The sequence below is a fragment of the Festucalex cinctus genome, chromosome 2 (genome assembly GCF_051991245.1).
Source record: "Festucalex cinctus isolate MCC-2025b chromosome 2, RoL_Fcin_1.0, whole genome shotgun sequence".
Taxonomy (NCBI): Eukaryota; Metazoa; Chordata; class Actinopteri; order Syngnathiformes; family Syngnathidae; genus Festucalex; species Festucalex cinctus.
In genome coordinates this window covers 807441-823367 of record NC_135412.1, presented here as the reverse complement: position 1 = coordinate 823367, position 15927 = coordinate 807441, and the positions used below count along the sequence as shown (strand labels likewise).

At 40.6% G+C, this 15927-nt stretch overlaps 1 protein-coding gene across 1 annotated transcript in view; it reads left to right on the top strand.

The window, feature by feature from the left end:
• Window positions 1-15927, top strand: part of skia (v-ski avian sarcoma viral oncogene homolog a) — an 85255-nt gene that overhangs the window by 60400 nt on the left and 8928 nt on the right. Inside the window, exons 2-3 of the mRNA XM_077511927.1 lie at window positions 15277-15393; window positions 15794-15909. Of these exons, the coding sequence (XP_077368053.1) occupies window positions 15277-15393; window positions 15794-15909 (233 nt within the window). The remainder of the gene's footprint in view (window positions 1-15276; window positions 15394-15793; window positions 15910-15927) is intronic.

The window sequence follows — 15927 nt, the reverse complement described above, 5'->3', positions numbered from 1 at the left end:
AAAATTTACTGTGTTGGAACTGCACTGTGTGATATGGACCAAATTTTATATCCCGATATACAGTTGGTCTTTTTTTTTTTTTTTTTTAAATCTGGATTTATAATATGTATCCCAATAGAGTTTTTTTTAAATTACATCAAAATGACATGAAACGAACGGCAACTGTTTTCTTATATTTTATGAATTTATTTATGAAATCACATTTTAATTAAAAAACAATAACATCAGAATAGAAATGAAAATGAAATATCTTAAACATCTGGAATTCAATAGAGTGCAAATGAACGTAAATAGAAGAGCAAAGTTCTTCAAGTAACATCAAGTCTGCCTCACAGTTTCAGACTGTCGGAACACAAGCGTGTCACATTGTTCTGCGAATAAAATGAGTGAAATGAAACTTGTTGCTTTTCGTTGAAGTTTGGTTTCAGGTGTTTGACAGGTCGAGCGATCGGAACTTGTCGGCTCTTTCAGGCCGGATATCCTCGTAGACGGCACGCGTGCGCTTTGGCATCAAAACGGGCACATCTTGATTTTCTTGCAGGTGCAAGCCTCGTTTAGCGTGTCGGGGAATTTCATTCATATTTCATTCAGAAATATGACCTTGGCGCCTCAATCATTCTTGAAAGCAGTTCATTGAACGTGTTATTATGAACATCTCCATTACATTTTTTTTAAATCGCCTGCGTTGGCCGGCACAGCTGCGTAGTTCTGCTGCAATTTGAAAAATAGATTCTGCTCCATAGCGATGTTGATTTGAATTTGACAACATTTTCAGTCCTACTTAGGGATGCACGTTAACATCGGTGGCCGATAATTATCGGCAATTATCGACCAATTTCACGTCAAACAGATAAACAGATAATAAAGAAATTCGTAGAAAATTATCGGCAATTATCGACCAATTTGACTTCATACAGATAAACCAAATAATAAAGAAATTTGCCGAAAATTATTGGCAATTATCAAACAATTTGGCGTCATACAGCTAAACCAGAAAATAAAGAAATTTGCCGAAAATTATTGGCAATTATCAAACAATTTGGCGTCATACAGCTAAACCAGAAAATAAAGAAATTCGCCAAAAATTATCGACAAATATCAACCAATTTAATTTCATACAGATCAACCAGATAATAAAGAAATTCGCCAATAATTATTGGCAATTGTCAAACAATTTGGTGTCATAAAGATAAACCAGATAATAGAGAAATTGGACAAAAATGATGGGCAATTAGCGACCAATTTGTTTTCAAACAGACAAACGAGATAATAAAGAAATTGTGCAATAATAATAGACATGCCACATTGGTCCATTTGTTGTGGTTGTGGCTCATATCAATAAAATTCAGCTTCATGGTGCTCTACACATTTTGAAACATTGCGTAAAGCAGGGGTGGCGAGATCCGGTCCTCGAGGGCCGCAGTCTTGCAGGTTTTGGATATTTCCCTTCTTCAACACAGCTGATTCATGATCAGCTCATCAGCAAGCTTTGCAGAAACCTGATAACGAGCCTGTTAATTGGAATCAGCTGCACTTTGAGTAGGGAAATCTATAAAACCTGCAGGACTCCGGCCCTCGAGGACCGCAGTTTGCCACCCCTGGCGTAAAGTTTACACAATGTTTCAATGTATTTGTACATGTTAGACTTATAGTAGGAATCGAGAGTATATTTGTATTCAAGTTCATTTTGCAAACAATTATCGGCTATCGACATCGGCACTTTCTAAATGATTGCTTGATCGGTATCGGTCGAAAATAGCAGTATCGTGCATCCCTAGTCCGACTGACTACTGTTCATAACTCGACCAGCCATGTCAGAAAATGCCTCAGAACACACTTAATGCCTGTGTACAACAAACGGAGCCATCGGTGGACAATCGGCCTTTTTTATATTCAGTTTATAGTGCGCCGCTGTCATCGTTTGCGAGGGTCCAGTGAACTCATCGGCTCGTTTGTGGAAATGAGCGGCAGCGTCTGTCATACGAGAAGCCCAGTCAGGAGCGTGTCTGAAACAGCTGACAGACCCAACGAATCGCACCACGCAGACAGGAAGGAAAAAGCCTCCATCGGATCTCTGCTCATTGCAAGATGATGTGCTTTGTGTACAACATCCGACATTTGCCTGTCACTTCTATTGGTCTGAAAGTGTTATTCATCTCCAAGTTATTCTTCCAATTGTGGATTATTTGGGCCATCGCGCTTGATGCGGAAGTCATACGCGGGTAGAATGGAATTTTGCAAGATCATATTTGACCACAAGCAGAGTAATGAAGTTATGTTGAGGCACCGGTGAGCATCTGCCTCCAATTTATCGGTAGGTATTTTTTTGGGAGAAACGATTGCTTGGAGGATCATATTGTAGCGAGAGCGTTGAAAAGCGCAAGACCAACAGAGAACACATTTGCAGGAGATTTTAAAGAAAAGGTTGAGGGAAGTGAGGAGGCAGCAGGGAGAAGACATTAGCTTCACTTGCTGACCTCTGCTGTCAAACAATCGGAATCCCACAAGTTCCTGCCCCCACAGTTCGATTACATGCCTTAAACCTGAGCACGCTTGGGGGGGGCGGGGCTTGTATTTGGGATATTACGAAGAATCCAGCAGAGAGTAGCGCTGGATGGAAAATTGTTGCCTTTTACATGAACATGAGCATTGACTGTTGCTGAAATGCAGCAGCCATGCTGGGGGTCGGAATATATCATCTGGATCATCTGGAGTGCCAACACTTCATCTTCCAAAGCAAAAAATGTGCTTGGACTTGAAATGAGTACCTAACGAAGGGACATACGGGACAATAGAGAAATAATGCTGACCTGGGGGTGGTGTGAATACCGTATTTTTCGGATTATAAGTCACAGTTTTTGTCATAGTTTGGTGCGACTTGTACTCTGGTGCGACTTACGTGTGAAATTAACACATTATTATATCATTTCACATGTTATTTTCACACTAAACCGCAAGAGGGCGCTCGAGGCCTGTGTTGATAAGTTCAACATTGCATCGTCGACCTCCCGACTTGGGGGAGTTGTTTAAAAGTGACACCGAGGATGAAGATTTCATTGGATTTAGTGATTTGGAGTGAAACTGATACTTTGGTAAATTTGTTAGCATGTTCTTTATGCTCGAGTTATATGAATAACTTGTCGTGATGGGAACATAATTCACCCACGGAACGTTGGGACGAAGGGAGAGTTCCGGGTGGAAAAGGGGAGTTAGCCTGTTAGCTTCTAGCTGAGTGGGGAGTTGCTGTGAAGACCTCACAAGCTGACGTCAATAAAACGCCAGCCTTTGGCTCCGCCCTTCAACACTCCGCCTCCGACTCCCGTCACTGCTCGCTACAAACTCTTAATATGTTACGTCGTTACTGACATTACCGTTACATGTCAGTCATGTGACGTTAGCATACCGGACGCTTATTCAGCCTGTTGTTCTCTCTTTTATTTTTATTTTAAATTACCTTTCAAGATGACTTGTATGTTTTTGGTGTTGGATTTTACCAAATAAATTTCCCCCAAAAATGCGACTTATGCTCCAATATATGTTTTTTCCTTCTTAATGATGCATATTTTTTGGCTGGTGTGATTTATAATCCGGAGCGACGTATAATCGGAACAATACGGTGAGTGGTAGAAGTTGTAGGTTCAACTCCCTGCCATTGTGACAGCATCAAAGTATCCTTCAGCAAGATACAGAACCCACAATTGTTCCTGACGTTATGTTTGCAGTAGTCGAACGTAAAGCGATATAAATGAAGTGTCATTTAGCGTTCTTTGCTATCTGCGACTCCTTCAAGTATCTAATTGTGACCGGGACGCACACATTACTTGCCTTTAACCTGTCGCCGTCACTTTCAATTATCCTCTAAACCAGCAAAAATCCGATTGTTTATTCATTCACATCTGAACAGCGGCAGAACATTTCATCTGGGAATTAGCATAGCACCTCTTCTTACCATATGATGATTTTCAAAGGAATTTCACATTTTTGGCCCCATCCTTTCGAATTGAATTTGATAGATGCAAATGTTACTTTCTTAATCATATGATGCTCAACTACAATTGCAGTCTCAAGTGTGACTTAATGGTCAAGCGACTGAGACACGTCAACGGCGTGCCCACGTGAATCAACACTTCCTCTTACATTGCAGTCATGCTAACACTACAATTGGGAGCACCATTTGCGCCTCATTATCAATCTTTAAAGTACATTTGTAAATGGGATCAAGAGAGAAAGTGCAAGCGGGTATAAGACTGCAATTGGTGGTCTGCCTGGGGGTCCCTCGATGGAAAACGTTTCAGCAGGCGTAACGATGCCTGTAAGATGAGAAGGGATTCGACTGCAGGCCGCCGCCCTCATTTCAATCCTCTTCATCCGCTACTCTGACAGGAAGATCCGAGCAGGGCAAGTTGCCAGCGCCACGACACACAATAGCAAACTGTTATTAGCCGTCTCATTTGGAGACCAGCAGGCATCGACTGTGCCATTCAAAACGCACACAAAAAAAATACTCTGGAAGTTGGATTGTAAATTGTAACACAACACAATTATTGACCGCATCCAATAAACCTCCTATTAACTCATTTGCTCCCAATAAGGTATAAATACGTTTTTTTTTTCATGTTCTAAGTGTCCAAAAGACGTATTTATATGTTTTGTTGTTTGTGTTTTTTATGCTAGAGCATACAAAAGGCTTTGATGCAGCCTCTCAACTGCAAAGAACAGTTGCAGAAATGGTAGTTATTACACAAATGCCCAGCAGGTGGCAGCAGAGCAAAGGAGATCATGTAGAAAAAAAGCTCAATTACTTACAATTTTGAATCGATTTGTGAAAACCGATGAAAGTTAGCTCTCTTCTAATGCTAATTGCTGCAGAACGGAAACAGATAGAAACATACTTTTTTTTCCTGATGAAAGAAGAGACTTTAATCTTTATTTTGGTAGGTTCCATGTTTTTATAGCAATCGAACTCAATATTCTGTGGGCCTTGCAAAATCAGTCCAAATCCAGTAAAACAGCGAACGGGATTGCGAAATGTGAAAATGGCGGCGAGTGAATGAGTTAAGATAATTGTAGTGAAGCAGAAAGTTAAAGTTCAAAAGCTCTAAAACTGACTTGTCACAATCACAGATTGTTGTGCACAGTACACGAGTGTACATTTCTACAATTTTATAATGGAGCAATATATCAACCCCCCCCCCCAAATACTTCTTGTACAACAGTCTGGAGTGAGGTTGAGAAGTCGGTGCCGTTGTTGCATCCAGTGCTCCTTAAGTCGTAATTGGGGGGAAAAACCAAAACCTGTCGCATTGCATGTGCACGCATGCCCTTTCCCTCCTTTGCCAGCTGGCACGCGTGTTCATGCCCACACACATTCCCCACCGCTATTTACGTACTCGCTCAACCGTGCGACTTAACCCTTTCGTGAGCGACCTCAACCTGAGGGCATGTTAAACGTCAAGCGGAATTACGGCCCGTGTTGCGCATTTCCACATCTTGCAACATACAACAGACACATTCCTCCTCTTGTTAACCATAATTCACATCTGGCCTCTTTTAAAAGGATATTTGCACTGATGCAAGGCGAAGAGCCAGCAGCATATACTGACCCCGCCCCCACCTAACCTTCGACAACTTTTATGAGGGCTGTAAACAAAAGCACTTTTTTTTTCTCCCTCTCATCTGTTATTCAACAGTTTCTATGCCAAACGTCATCCTTGTTTATCACCATCTCCCAATTAGGGTGAAATATAAAAACGACTCATATCGATACTGCAAGAATCAGGCGAATGATTTACAGGACCATTTTAAAAAGCAAAATGTTTTGTATTTGGAAGAGGAAAAAAAAAAGTTTTTAGGCTTCAATTTGTAATCTTATATTAACAACAAGCCTTTGTAAATGAATAAGCAAAGACAATAGAAGTAACAAAGTTGTAAATAACTTTTGATTGATGATAATAATAATAATAATAATAATTTCCAAGAAAATACTTCAATAATGGAATGTGTAACTACATATAACATAGTCAAAATCCATTCATTTATTAATGCAGTCAAACTTGATCCAGCTGGTCGGGCAGCTTATTTGAAAATTACACTACGCACACACAAACACACACAAAACGTTTCAAAATTCAACATTGCTGTTCAAGATGGTTAAACGTCTCGAGTTCACTGAAATTGAAATAGTCCACTTTGAATTGCTAAAATGCTGAAATAAATGTGTTAAGTATAACCAAAAACGGTTTGAACCAGAAAAACGTGTTTTGATTTAAAAGGTGCGAGTGAATCGAAATGAATGGTTTCACTTTGAAATATATTGAGATATGTATGGAATAGTCGTTTATTTGAGATATACAGGGTGACCCAAAAAGATGCGTAGCCAGATTTTATTGGATCAAAAATGCATTTTTTACCGAATGTCTTTTGTGTTGCAGGACGTGAAAGGTGAACCTATGGATGATCATTTGCAGCTATAGTTGCCCTGAAAATGTCTTGGACAAATCAGCAGAAGATATTTTCCCTGGAGACCGATTTTGCGACAAAATCATACCAGAGTGTACAGATTCCGTTTGGAAAGCGTTTCCATTGTCGCAACTTTCCCTCCAAATCAACGATTGTTAGTTGGATTAAGAAGTTCAGAGTTCAGTTCTGAGAAGCAAACGTTGTCAAGAAAGTTTTCATCATTTTCAAGCACATTACAGAAGCATTCACACATTGTTACTGGCTTTTCCAGTGAATTTTTGCTTGATTTGGATCTTGTATGGGTTTTGGTGCAGATCAGACGTAAGAACACGCCGCAGTGATTCCGAGTTCTTGGCTGCGTCCTACTGAGTCCCTCACTGCAGCAATGTTTTCTCCTGTCCTTGCACTCTTCTTCCTGCATTCCTGAATAAGTTCCCCCTGTGGCTTTAGAACATAGGCCCACTACAGTCCCATGCTCTCTGAACTTCTTCATCCAACTAACAATCGTTGATTTTGATGGAAAGTTGCGACAATGGAAACGCTTTCCAAACGGAATCTGTACACTCTGGTATGATTTGGTCGCAAAATCGGTCTCCAGGGAGAATATCTTCTGCTGATTTGTCCAAGACATTTTCAGGGCAACAATAGCTGCAAATGATCATCCATAGGTTCACCTTTCACGTCCTGCAACAGAAAAGACATTCGGTAAAAAATGCATTTTTGATCCAATAAAATATGGCTACGCATCTTTTTGGGTCACCCTGTATATACCTTAGAAGGAAATTCATATTTACAGAACTGACAAATGTATTCAAACGTATGTAAAATGGCAACAAAAGAATGATTGCATCCCCTTTTGAACTGATATCGTATCAAATTGAATCGTAATCCCACTAAGTCGAACCGAATCGTTCCACTTTCAAATCAAATCATCTTCTGGCGAGAGATGAACAGCCCAAATATTAAGTTATTCGTTGTAATCCAATTAGCTTATTGTCCAAGATGGGATTTGTTTGACGATGCCACTTTGAGTTTACCTGTTAGAATGAAATAAATATGATTAACTATAACTGTGATAATACAATACTCAAATGAGAGTGCCTCGTTTGACATTCATATTAACTCATTCACTTCCAACCATTTTCACTTCAGTGTTTTCCTGGATTTTGACCAATTTTTCAATTGCTGTGCAGCAATTAGCAATAGAACATAGCTAAGTTTCATCGTTTTTTACAATTCTGCTTAGAACTGTGGGGAAATCGGCTTGTTTTAACATGGCCTGGTTGATCTCTTATACTCTGCTGCCACTCAACCATTTTCTGCAGTAGAGAGACTGCATCAAAGCCTTCTCTATGCTCTGGCATAAAAAAAACAATAAAAAAACAACAAAAAACGTATAAATCCGTCTTTGGGACACTTAAAACATTTAAAATATGAAATATTTATATGTTTTTGGGAGCTAATGAGTTAATATAAATGATTTCATACTAGACTTTCAGGTATGCTACAGCAGTAAATTGAATATTTCTGCTGGGCACTATTGGTATCATATTGCCTCTTGCGTCAAGAGCAATCCAAAAAATTAAATCAAATAAATTCTGCATTCATTTCCCACACTGGTCATTGTGTCATAAGTGTCATAACATTGAAGCCATGAAGTGGTTGGAAGCATTTCTTGTCACTTGGGGCTAAGCGATGGAAAAGGAAGAAGGATGGAAAAGTCCGGCTGTATTTACGTCCACCGTCACTCTTCTGCCCGTCTCAATCTTTTGGTCTTTGCGCTTTCCTTCTCCTTGATAGGCGGATCCGTGCCTCTCTCGCGGTCTGAGGAGAGCCAGTCTCGCGCCATTCCCACGGAAACTGTTGCCAAAGCAAATTTGGCGAGAGGATACGGAGACCCGAGCTGCTCTCTTTCCAAACCTTCCGTCTCTTCTCTTCTCTTCTCTTCTCGTCTTTTCTTTTCTCTTCTGTGTTTTCCAAGCCTGCGGTACGAGAGTCATTCTATGCCCGCTCACTCGTTTATTACATGACATTATTCCTTCTCCTACAAAATGTCCGTGTTTTCTCACTTAAGCTAGACGGAAATACTTTGTTGATTGAGATTTTCGGACGTGTTGGATAAATAGACATGCAGTGATGTCATCAGTTACTCGGATGTCTTTCTATCGAAGCAAGATTGTGCGTCTTTGAGTGTTGATTCACTTCCTGGACAATCTCAAGCTTTGCTTCTTTTCTTTTTTCTTTCCAGCCCTTGTGACCTTTTTTTCCTTTTTTCTGTTTTTCCTGATGTGGCTGTGAGAGTTGAACTTTCCTTCCTTTCGGGACCGGGAGACTCGTGTATCTTCTTGTCCTCTCATTTTGTTCCACTGCTTCCCTGAAATGTTTGTTGAGTTTTGTTACATTGGATGGCAAACACTGTTAGCCAGTATTGCAGAATATCAAATGAGTCGTTGTGGTCAATCCAGCGTCTGATAATGTTTTCATCGGAGATGTTGAACCTTTCGCCCGTCGTACGGCAGCAGTAGCAGCTCTAATTTCTCTTCTGTTTTGTCTACCGGCTCACCGGACGCTTCCTGGAAAAAGTTGTAAAAAAAATGTACTGGGAACAAAAGGATGTGGAAATACATGTTGAAAGACGAACAAGATGAAGCTTTTTGTTTCTCGGGTTGCGGCGTCCCCGCAGAAAGATACGTCGAGGTTATTGGAATGACGTTTTCAACGTTGCTGTGTCACGTTGAAAGACGTGTCGATGTTTCCCTGATAACGGGATCAATGATGGGTCAGTTTACGTTAGATTTAGGGATGCACGATACTGCAATTTTCGACCGATACCGATCAAGCAATCATTTAGAAAGTGCCGATGTCGATAACCGATAAGTAAGCCGATAATTGTTTGCAAAATGAACTTGAATACAAATATATTCTCGATTCCTACTCTAAGTCCAACATGTACAAATACATTGAAACGTTGTGTAAACTTTACGCAATGTTTGAAAGTGTGTAAAGCGCCATGAAGCTGAATTTTATTGATATGAGCCACAACCACAACAAATGGACCAATGTGGCATGTCTATTATTATTATTGCCCAATTTCTTGATTATCTAGTTTATCTGTATGAAAACAAATTGGCCGCTAATTGACCATCATTTTTGTCCAATTTCTTTATGATCTGGTTTATCTGTATGAAGTCAAATTGGTTGATAATTGACGATAATTTTCTGTGAATTTCTTTTTTAGCTGTTTATCTGTATGATATTAAATTGGTTGATAACTGCTGATAATTATTGCCAAATTTCTTTATCTGGTTTATCTGTATGACACCAAATTGTTTGACAATTGCCAATAATTATTGGCAAATTTCTTTATGATCTGGTTTATCTGTTTGACGTCAAATAGGTCGATAATTGCCGATAATTATCGGCCACCGATATTATAAAAAAAATATAGAAAAAAAAACAAACAAAATAAAAAGCAAAAATATTCATCTTGTATTCTATTAAAGTGTTAAAAAATGAAGAAAAGCCGAATGAAAGTGTTACATGTCGTTGTTTATGAAGCTACTGATTGAAACGCATGAGATGAAGCTCCACGCCCTGTTTTTTTGTCGTTTATTTTGATCTTTTTTTTCTTCTTCTTTGGTCTGGTTTGGTCATGCCATTGTAGCATCACGTTTGTCTTTTACTATCGCGGCAACACATCATTAGTAGGGTAAAACTAACCTGTCTCACGTTCCATATTAGTTCGATTGAGTGGTACGGACAAGCACCTTTTGCTTGATGCAGTTACCGAATAGCCTCGACGTCTGTTTTTACACTGACAAAAACACTTGCAGATGCTTTCATCTTCCAGACGAAGCGTGTTCGACAACAAGTTGGTTTCACAAAGTTCGAGTCGTTGCTTATGTGCTGAGCAGAGAAAACTTTGTGACGATGCTTTATCAAAGTGAATTCTAGATGAGGTCATTTTAAGTGTAGTCAGCAAATCAGTTCAAACCGACGTCAGGAAAAAGCCGAAGCAACACAAGTCTTGAATAATAATCGTGCTTAACATTGTAGTGTGCCAGCGGTTTTCTGGCGACGACAAACTGCGACTAATAATAATACGGTCACTGGCTCTTTTCCTTGGCGAATCGCAAGCCACTGGAAAGATGGCAGGAGGAACAAGTTGGCAAAATTGTTGCCGTGCATCTGCTTAGAACCGAAAAGCACGGATGAGCAAACTAACTCCGAAGGGGGCGCCGTTTTTTCCCTTTCTTTTGTTTTTGTCGGCAAAACTGTCCATAGAACATTCGTGCGGTTCTTTATGTAAGTCAAAATGGTATCCCGGCAACAAAACGTATGAACTTTACTGAGCAGATGTTAAACAGCTAACATATTCTTTGTCAACTCTCTTGGCCTTGCCAAATTGATGTTAAGCGGCGTAAGTACACGCGTGAAATGTGTTTGCCGATGAGCAAGAAGCAGCTCTTCCGATTCCCTCCGTCCTTTTTCCACAGCATGACGGCCCCCCATAGTCAGACAAGTGGAGGCCAATGTTCGGTCACAGGCCGGGTGTGGCTCCTTTCACCCTCCGGAGTCAAGAAAGAGAAAAGAAAGCAAGTTTTGTTATGTTGTTTTGGCCCTTTCACCTCAGAGCTTCAAAGGGGCATGTTAAGCAAGGCAACCAGTTTAGCACCATACCAGAAAGGCTGTTTGCCAATTCCAGTACAGTCAGGCAACTTTGAAGTCACATTATGCGGTCAAAGCAAGAATTGTTTCCTGTTTAAGGAAACAGTAAGTGCGCTCGCTGGAATTTTCAAGCGTGCTCGACATTTACAGACTTTTAAAGAGCATCTTGGGTCACTGTTCAATTCTCTTTTTGTAAGAGTACTTTGCGACTTGAAAACAAATGTGATGTTACTTGCTTTCTGGACAGACAGAATCGTGCTTCTTTGTCAAGGACTTCCTGTGAATCTATGACACAGGAAATGGAAATGGTCTCAGACAAACAGACAACTACATGTGGGAGGGGACGTCATGGCGGAATATGAAGCAAGAAAGGTTGTCGGGTGACAGAATGCGTCAAGGAAGCGACTCAGCGTTACCTCATAAAAAAACTGTCTGTCACAAGAGAAGTTGCGAATGCGTCTGGGATTGGACGTCATTTTTCTCAAGTGACACCCCGAGCAGTCTGCAAAGTCCTCATTTGGGAACTTTTCCTTCGGCAAGTCTCAAGCATCTTTTCAGAAAACGGGAAGATTTTCTCGGGCCCGTTTGGCATTACGCCAGCAAAAGTGGAACCTTTCCTGGCAAGTTTCCGACGGATGGCAAATCGGACTCAATTCCAATTCAAATCAATTGTCAACACCCTCGATTTCTGTCTCTTTCATTTCGGTCCCACCCACATCCCATATGCTGAATAAAATTCCATATTCACATAAACTAACAAGCAAACTGGTTGTGCAGTCTCGTGTTTACTGTATCGATGATCTTCCTGTCTGCCCTTTTCATCCGTTGCGTCGTATGTCTCCAAAAAATGAATGTACTATGTACTTGTATCGTTTAAAAACACCCCTTTTATATATATATATATATATATATATATATATATATATATATATATATATATACACAATGTATCATACTGAGGAAATGTATGTATAATTTTCTTCAAACCAAGCAGACATGACATAGTAAAGACATAACATGCCTTTTTTTTTTTTTTTTTCCCTCAAACGGTCGACCTTTGGCAAACATAAGTTGTTTTTCAGACAGAGGAAGTGTTCTGAAACTCGAAAGGTTTCAGAACGCGCAGACAATCTTCTTACTGAGAAGACTGTTATCACCCCACCCAACCTGTCATCCTGTCCTGTCTCACACGCAGACACACAAACATACTAACAGACATCCACTTGCACTCCACATATTTGTCCACATATGTCGTCCCATCGCCGCGACTCGCTTTCTCAAGCAGAACATATTTGTAGGCCCCCACATGTTGTTTTGCTTTTGTTACAGTAAAAAGCCACATTGGATCACGCTAATTGTGTCGCTGTTTTAAGGTGTTTTCTTGCCGGTTTGAGGTGTTGAAGTTCAATATACGGTGCAAAAAAAAAGAAAAAAAAAAAAAGAAGTCCTGTCTAACACACGAATCGGAAACTGTTAATCTGAGAAGTGTGACATCCTGTCTATCTTGTGTAATTCATACCGGATCATAAAAGGGTTGGGCTGATAACAGCACACACACGCATTCATGATTTTGTGTGTCTTCTGCACACTTGATTATCATACAACACAGAACCACAAACACTCGTTGGATTTGAAGTGGCCAACATTTTACTATCATGAATTATAGTGTACCACTCTTGATTCGGTCCCTTGTGCTTTTTGAGTGAATGTTACAAGCAAGGCCAAAACTTTCCAAAAACAATTTTCATATCTAAGTCACTCCGCTCCGAATTAGCGCCATGAAATTCTGCTGATATTTGCTCGCCACCACCTCCTCCTCCGAATGGAGTTTTGGATTTGGCACCGACGCCCGGCAACCCATAATAATCGGCGAGAAGGGGGCGGGCACGTGGCACACGGCGGAGATTTTGCCCGGAGCGCGCTCGCACCTTGCTGGCCACATTGGAGAGCTTATCTGGACGCACACGCCTCCAGCCCGAAATTCTCGAGACCAATATCGTCTCATCTATATCGTCTGATCTCGCCTGCAGTGCTGCAAACCACAGACAGGGGTCCCCCAAGCTATCGCCTGTCTGAGGTCATGAACCAAATCAATTAAAACATTAAAACATTTTTACAATTTTACAACAATTAATTAAAACATTTAAAAAAAACGCATTTACACGTTATTGGGAGCAAATGAGTTAATGGGCTCTACTTTTTTTTTTTTTTTTTTTTTTTTGTGCATTTGGTTGACATCGCCCACAAACTGGTAGTTGGTGGACGAGATCGTCTTAAAAAAAATAAATAAAATGATTTGGAGTAAACTAGACACAGCGTGTGCGTGTTTGTGGCAGCTGGTGACAAGCTCCACTTTGCAGAGGCTGAGCTCATTGCCATAAAGAACAGAAAGAAAGAGAAACAAAACATTATTTGTCTGTCTGCGTGTGACAGACAGACACACACGCGCACGCGCACGCGCACACGCGGTGCCCCGGTGACCTCTTGCCTTCACTCTTGGCAACTCTTTGAGCAAACACGCCTTTGCTAGATCGGTTTGGTTGGTGCGCGACAACCGTGTGACACATCGCCATCGTCTGGACTGCGCGTGTGCGTCAGTTGCTTCCGGATTAGCACATCATCAAAGTCACCCAAAGTCAATCGCGAATCCAAATTGAAACACGCCGGCACTTCCAGTTATCAGTAACCTCCTCTGTCAGTCATCCCTGTTTACACACAAACACGTTAGTTAGTTAGTTAGTTGGTTTTTCTGGCACAATGTGGCGCGTTTGCAGTTCACTGACCTTCGAGTGTGACAGTTGTTGATCTGGTGCCAACATGGGGACGACCCTTCTCATCATGATATTAGGGAACGCACATTCGTCTGATTTATTTTTACTTTTTTTTTTCCATAGAGTGTAAACGAGGAAGTCTTGGTCATAATTTTTCATCATCTATATCAGGGGTGTCCCAACTATGGCCTGCAACATCCTAAAAATGGCATTTGACTCAGTTCAAATCAAATCCATCCATCCATCCATTTTCTTGACCGCTTATTCCTCACAAGGGTCACGGGGACTGCTGGCACCTATCTCAGCTGGCTCTGGGCAGTAGGCGGGGGACACCCTGGACTGGTTGCCAACCAATCGCAGGGCACACAGAGACGAACAACCATCCACACTCACAAGCACACGCACACCTAGGGACAATTCGGAGCGCCCAATGAACCTGCCGTGCATGTCTTTGGAATGTGGGAGGAGACCGGAGTACCCGGAGAAGACCCACGCGGGCACGGGGAGAACATGCAAACTCCACCCAGGAAGGTCCGAGCCTGGACTCGAACCGGAGACCTCAGAACTGGGAAGCCAACGTGCTAACCACTCGACTACCGTGCCGCCCAAATCAAATCAAATAAAAACAAAAATGTTTGGAGATGGTCAAAGTAAGAAGGGATATTAAAGGTTGCCATTAAAAGTTATTTTAGTGAACTAAAACTAACGAAAAAACTCAAATTCAAAAAACAATTTCATTAAGGAAATAAAATTAAAACGAAGATACTTTTTAAAAAAAAGAGAAAACTAACAAACTACATTTTATGTTTACAACACTAACTAAAATAAAACTAACTATAGTTATGGCAAACGTGTCCTTCGTTTTAGTCTTTGGTAATTAATTTAATGCATGAGCCTTTGGGGATGATTTTAAATGGGATTTTTAGTGATTTTTAGTTTTTATTTTGATATAAACCAAAATAAAGTAATGAAAAGTAATTAAAACTAAACTAATTAAACTAAATTAAAAACAAAACAAAACAAAACTCAAAACAAAATAAAAACTGAAATGAAAAATTCCAAAACTATAATAACCCTACTGCCATATTACAAATAAATTGGTTTATATACTGTAGCATTTTTCCTAAATATGCAAAAACACAAATAAATGATTTGTACAATTTTTTTTCTCTTCATAACATTACGTGGCCCTTGCGTCCTTCTGATTTTCTGGATGTGGCCCTCAAATGCAAAAGTTTGGACACCCCCGATCTATATTAAGCCTGAGAGCAAAAATAAATACTAATAATAATAACAACAATTATTATTCTTATGATTTTGCACATGTAAAAATGTCAATGTGTGGCATCATGAACCAATCAATGTCCTTTTGTTGAAGGTGTCGGATGCCGTTCCAATCAAAAAGCCCAAACATGAAGACATCCCAATTCAATCTCCCGTGGCTGACAAGGAGAAGCAACTTGATTGGCTGCAGTCGCTTTCCTTCCCCAACAAGGTCAGTGTTATGATATACAAGATCATATGGATTTCAAAATACCCTGACTGGTCGCCAGGAAATTCACGGGGCAACTCCGATAATTCTTTCAGCATATTCTTCAATCCAGTGATCTTAATGTGGGATTGTCCAACCACATTTTTAAGTTTGGCATATTTCCCTTGAGAAATGGCCGTTCAGATTTTTTGGGGGCTTTGGGAATCAGAAGTTGGCAGTTTTATGACTCGCAACGCAGTACAAATATGAACATTTATGTTGTCTTTCTGAGCATCTACAATAAATATCCAACTCCTCATTGGCCGACACCCGCTATAACTCAATTGTCTCACGTTTATGTGCTTGTGCAGCCATCCTAAATTGTGGAACATTGAATAAATCCCGTTTCCGGCATTCTGGGCAGGGCCTCAACTGCATTCAGCCGAGACAGAGGCCATCAGCTTTCCGACCGTGGTCGCCACACATCTCTGCCGGCGAGAAGGAAGCCCCCAGTCACCCCCTCGCTCTGCTAAGAGACAAGTAAGTCCGCATCTATTT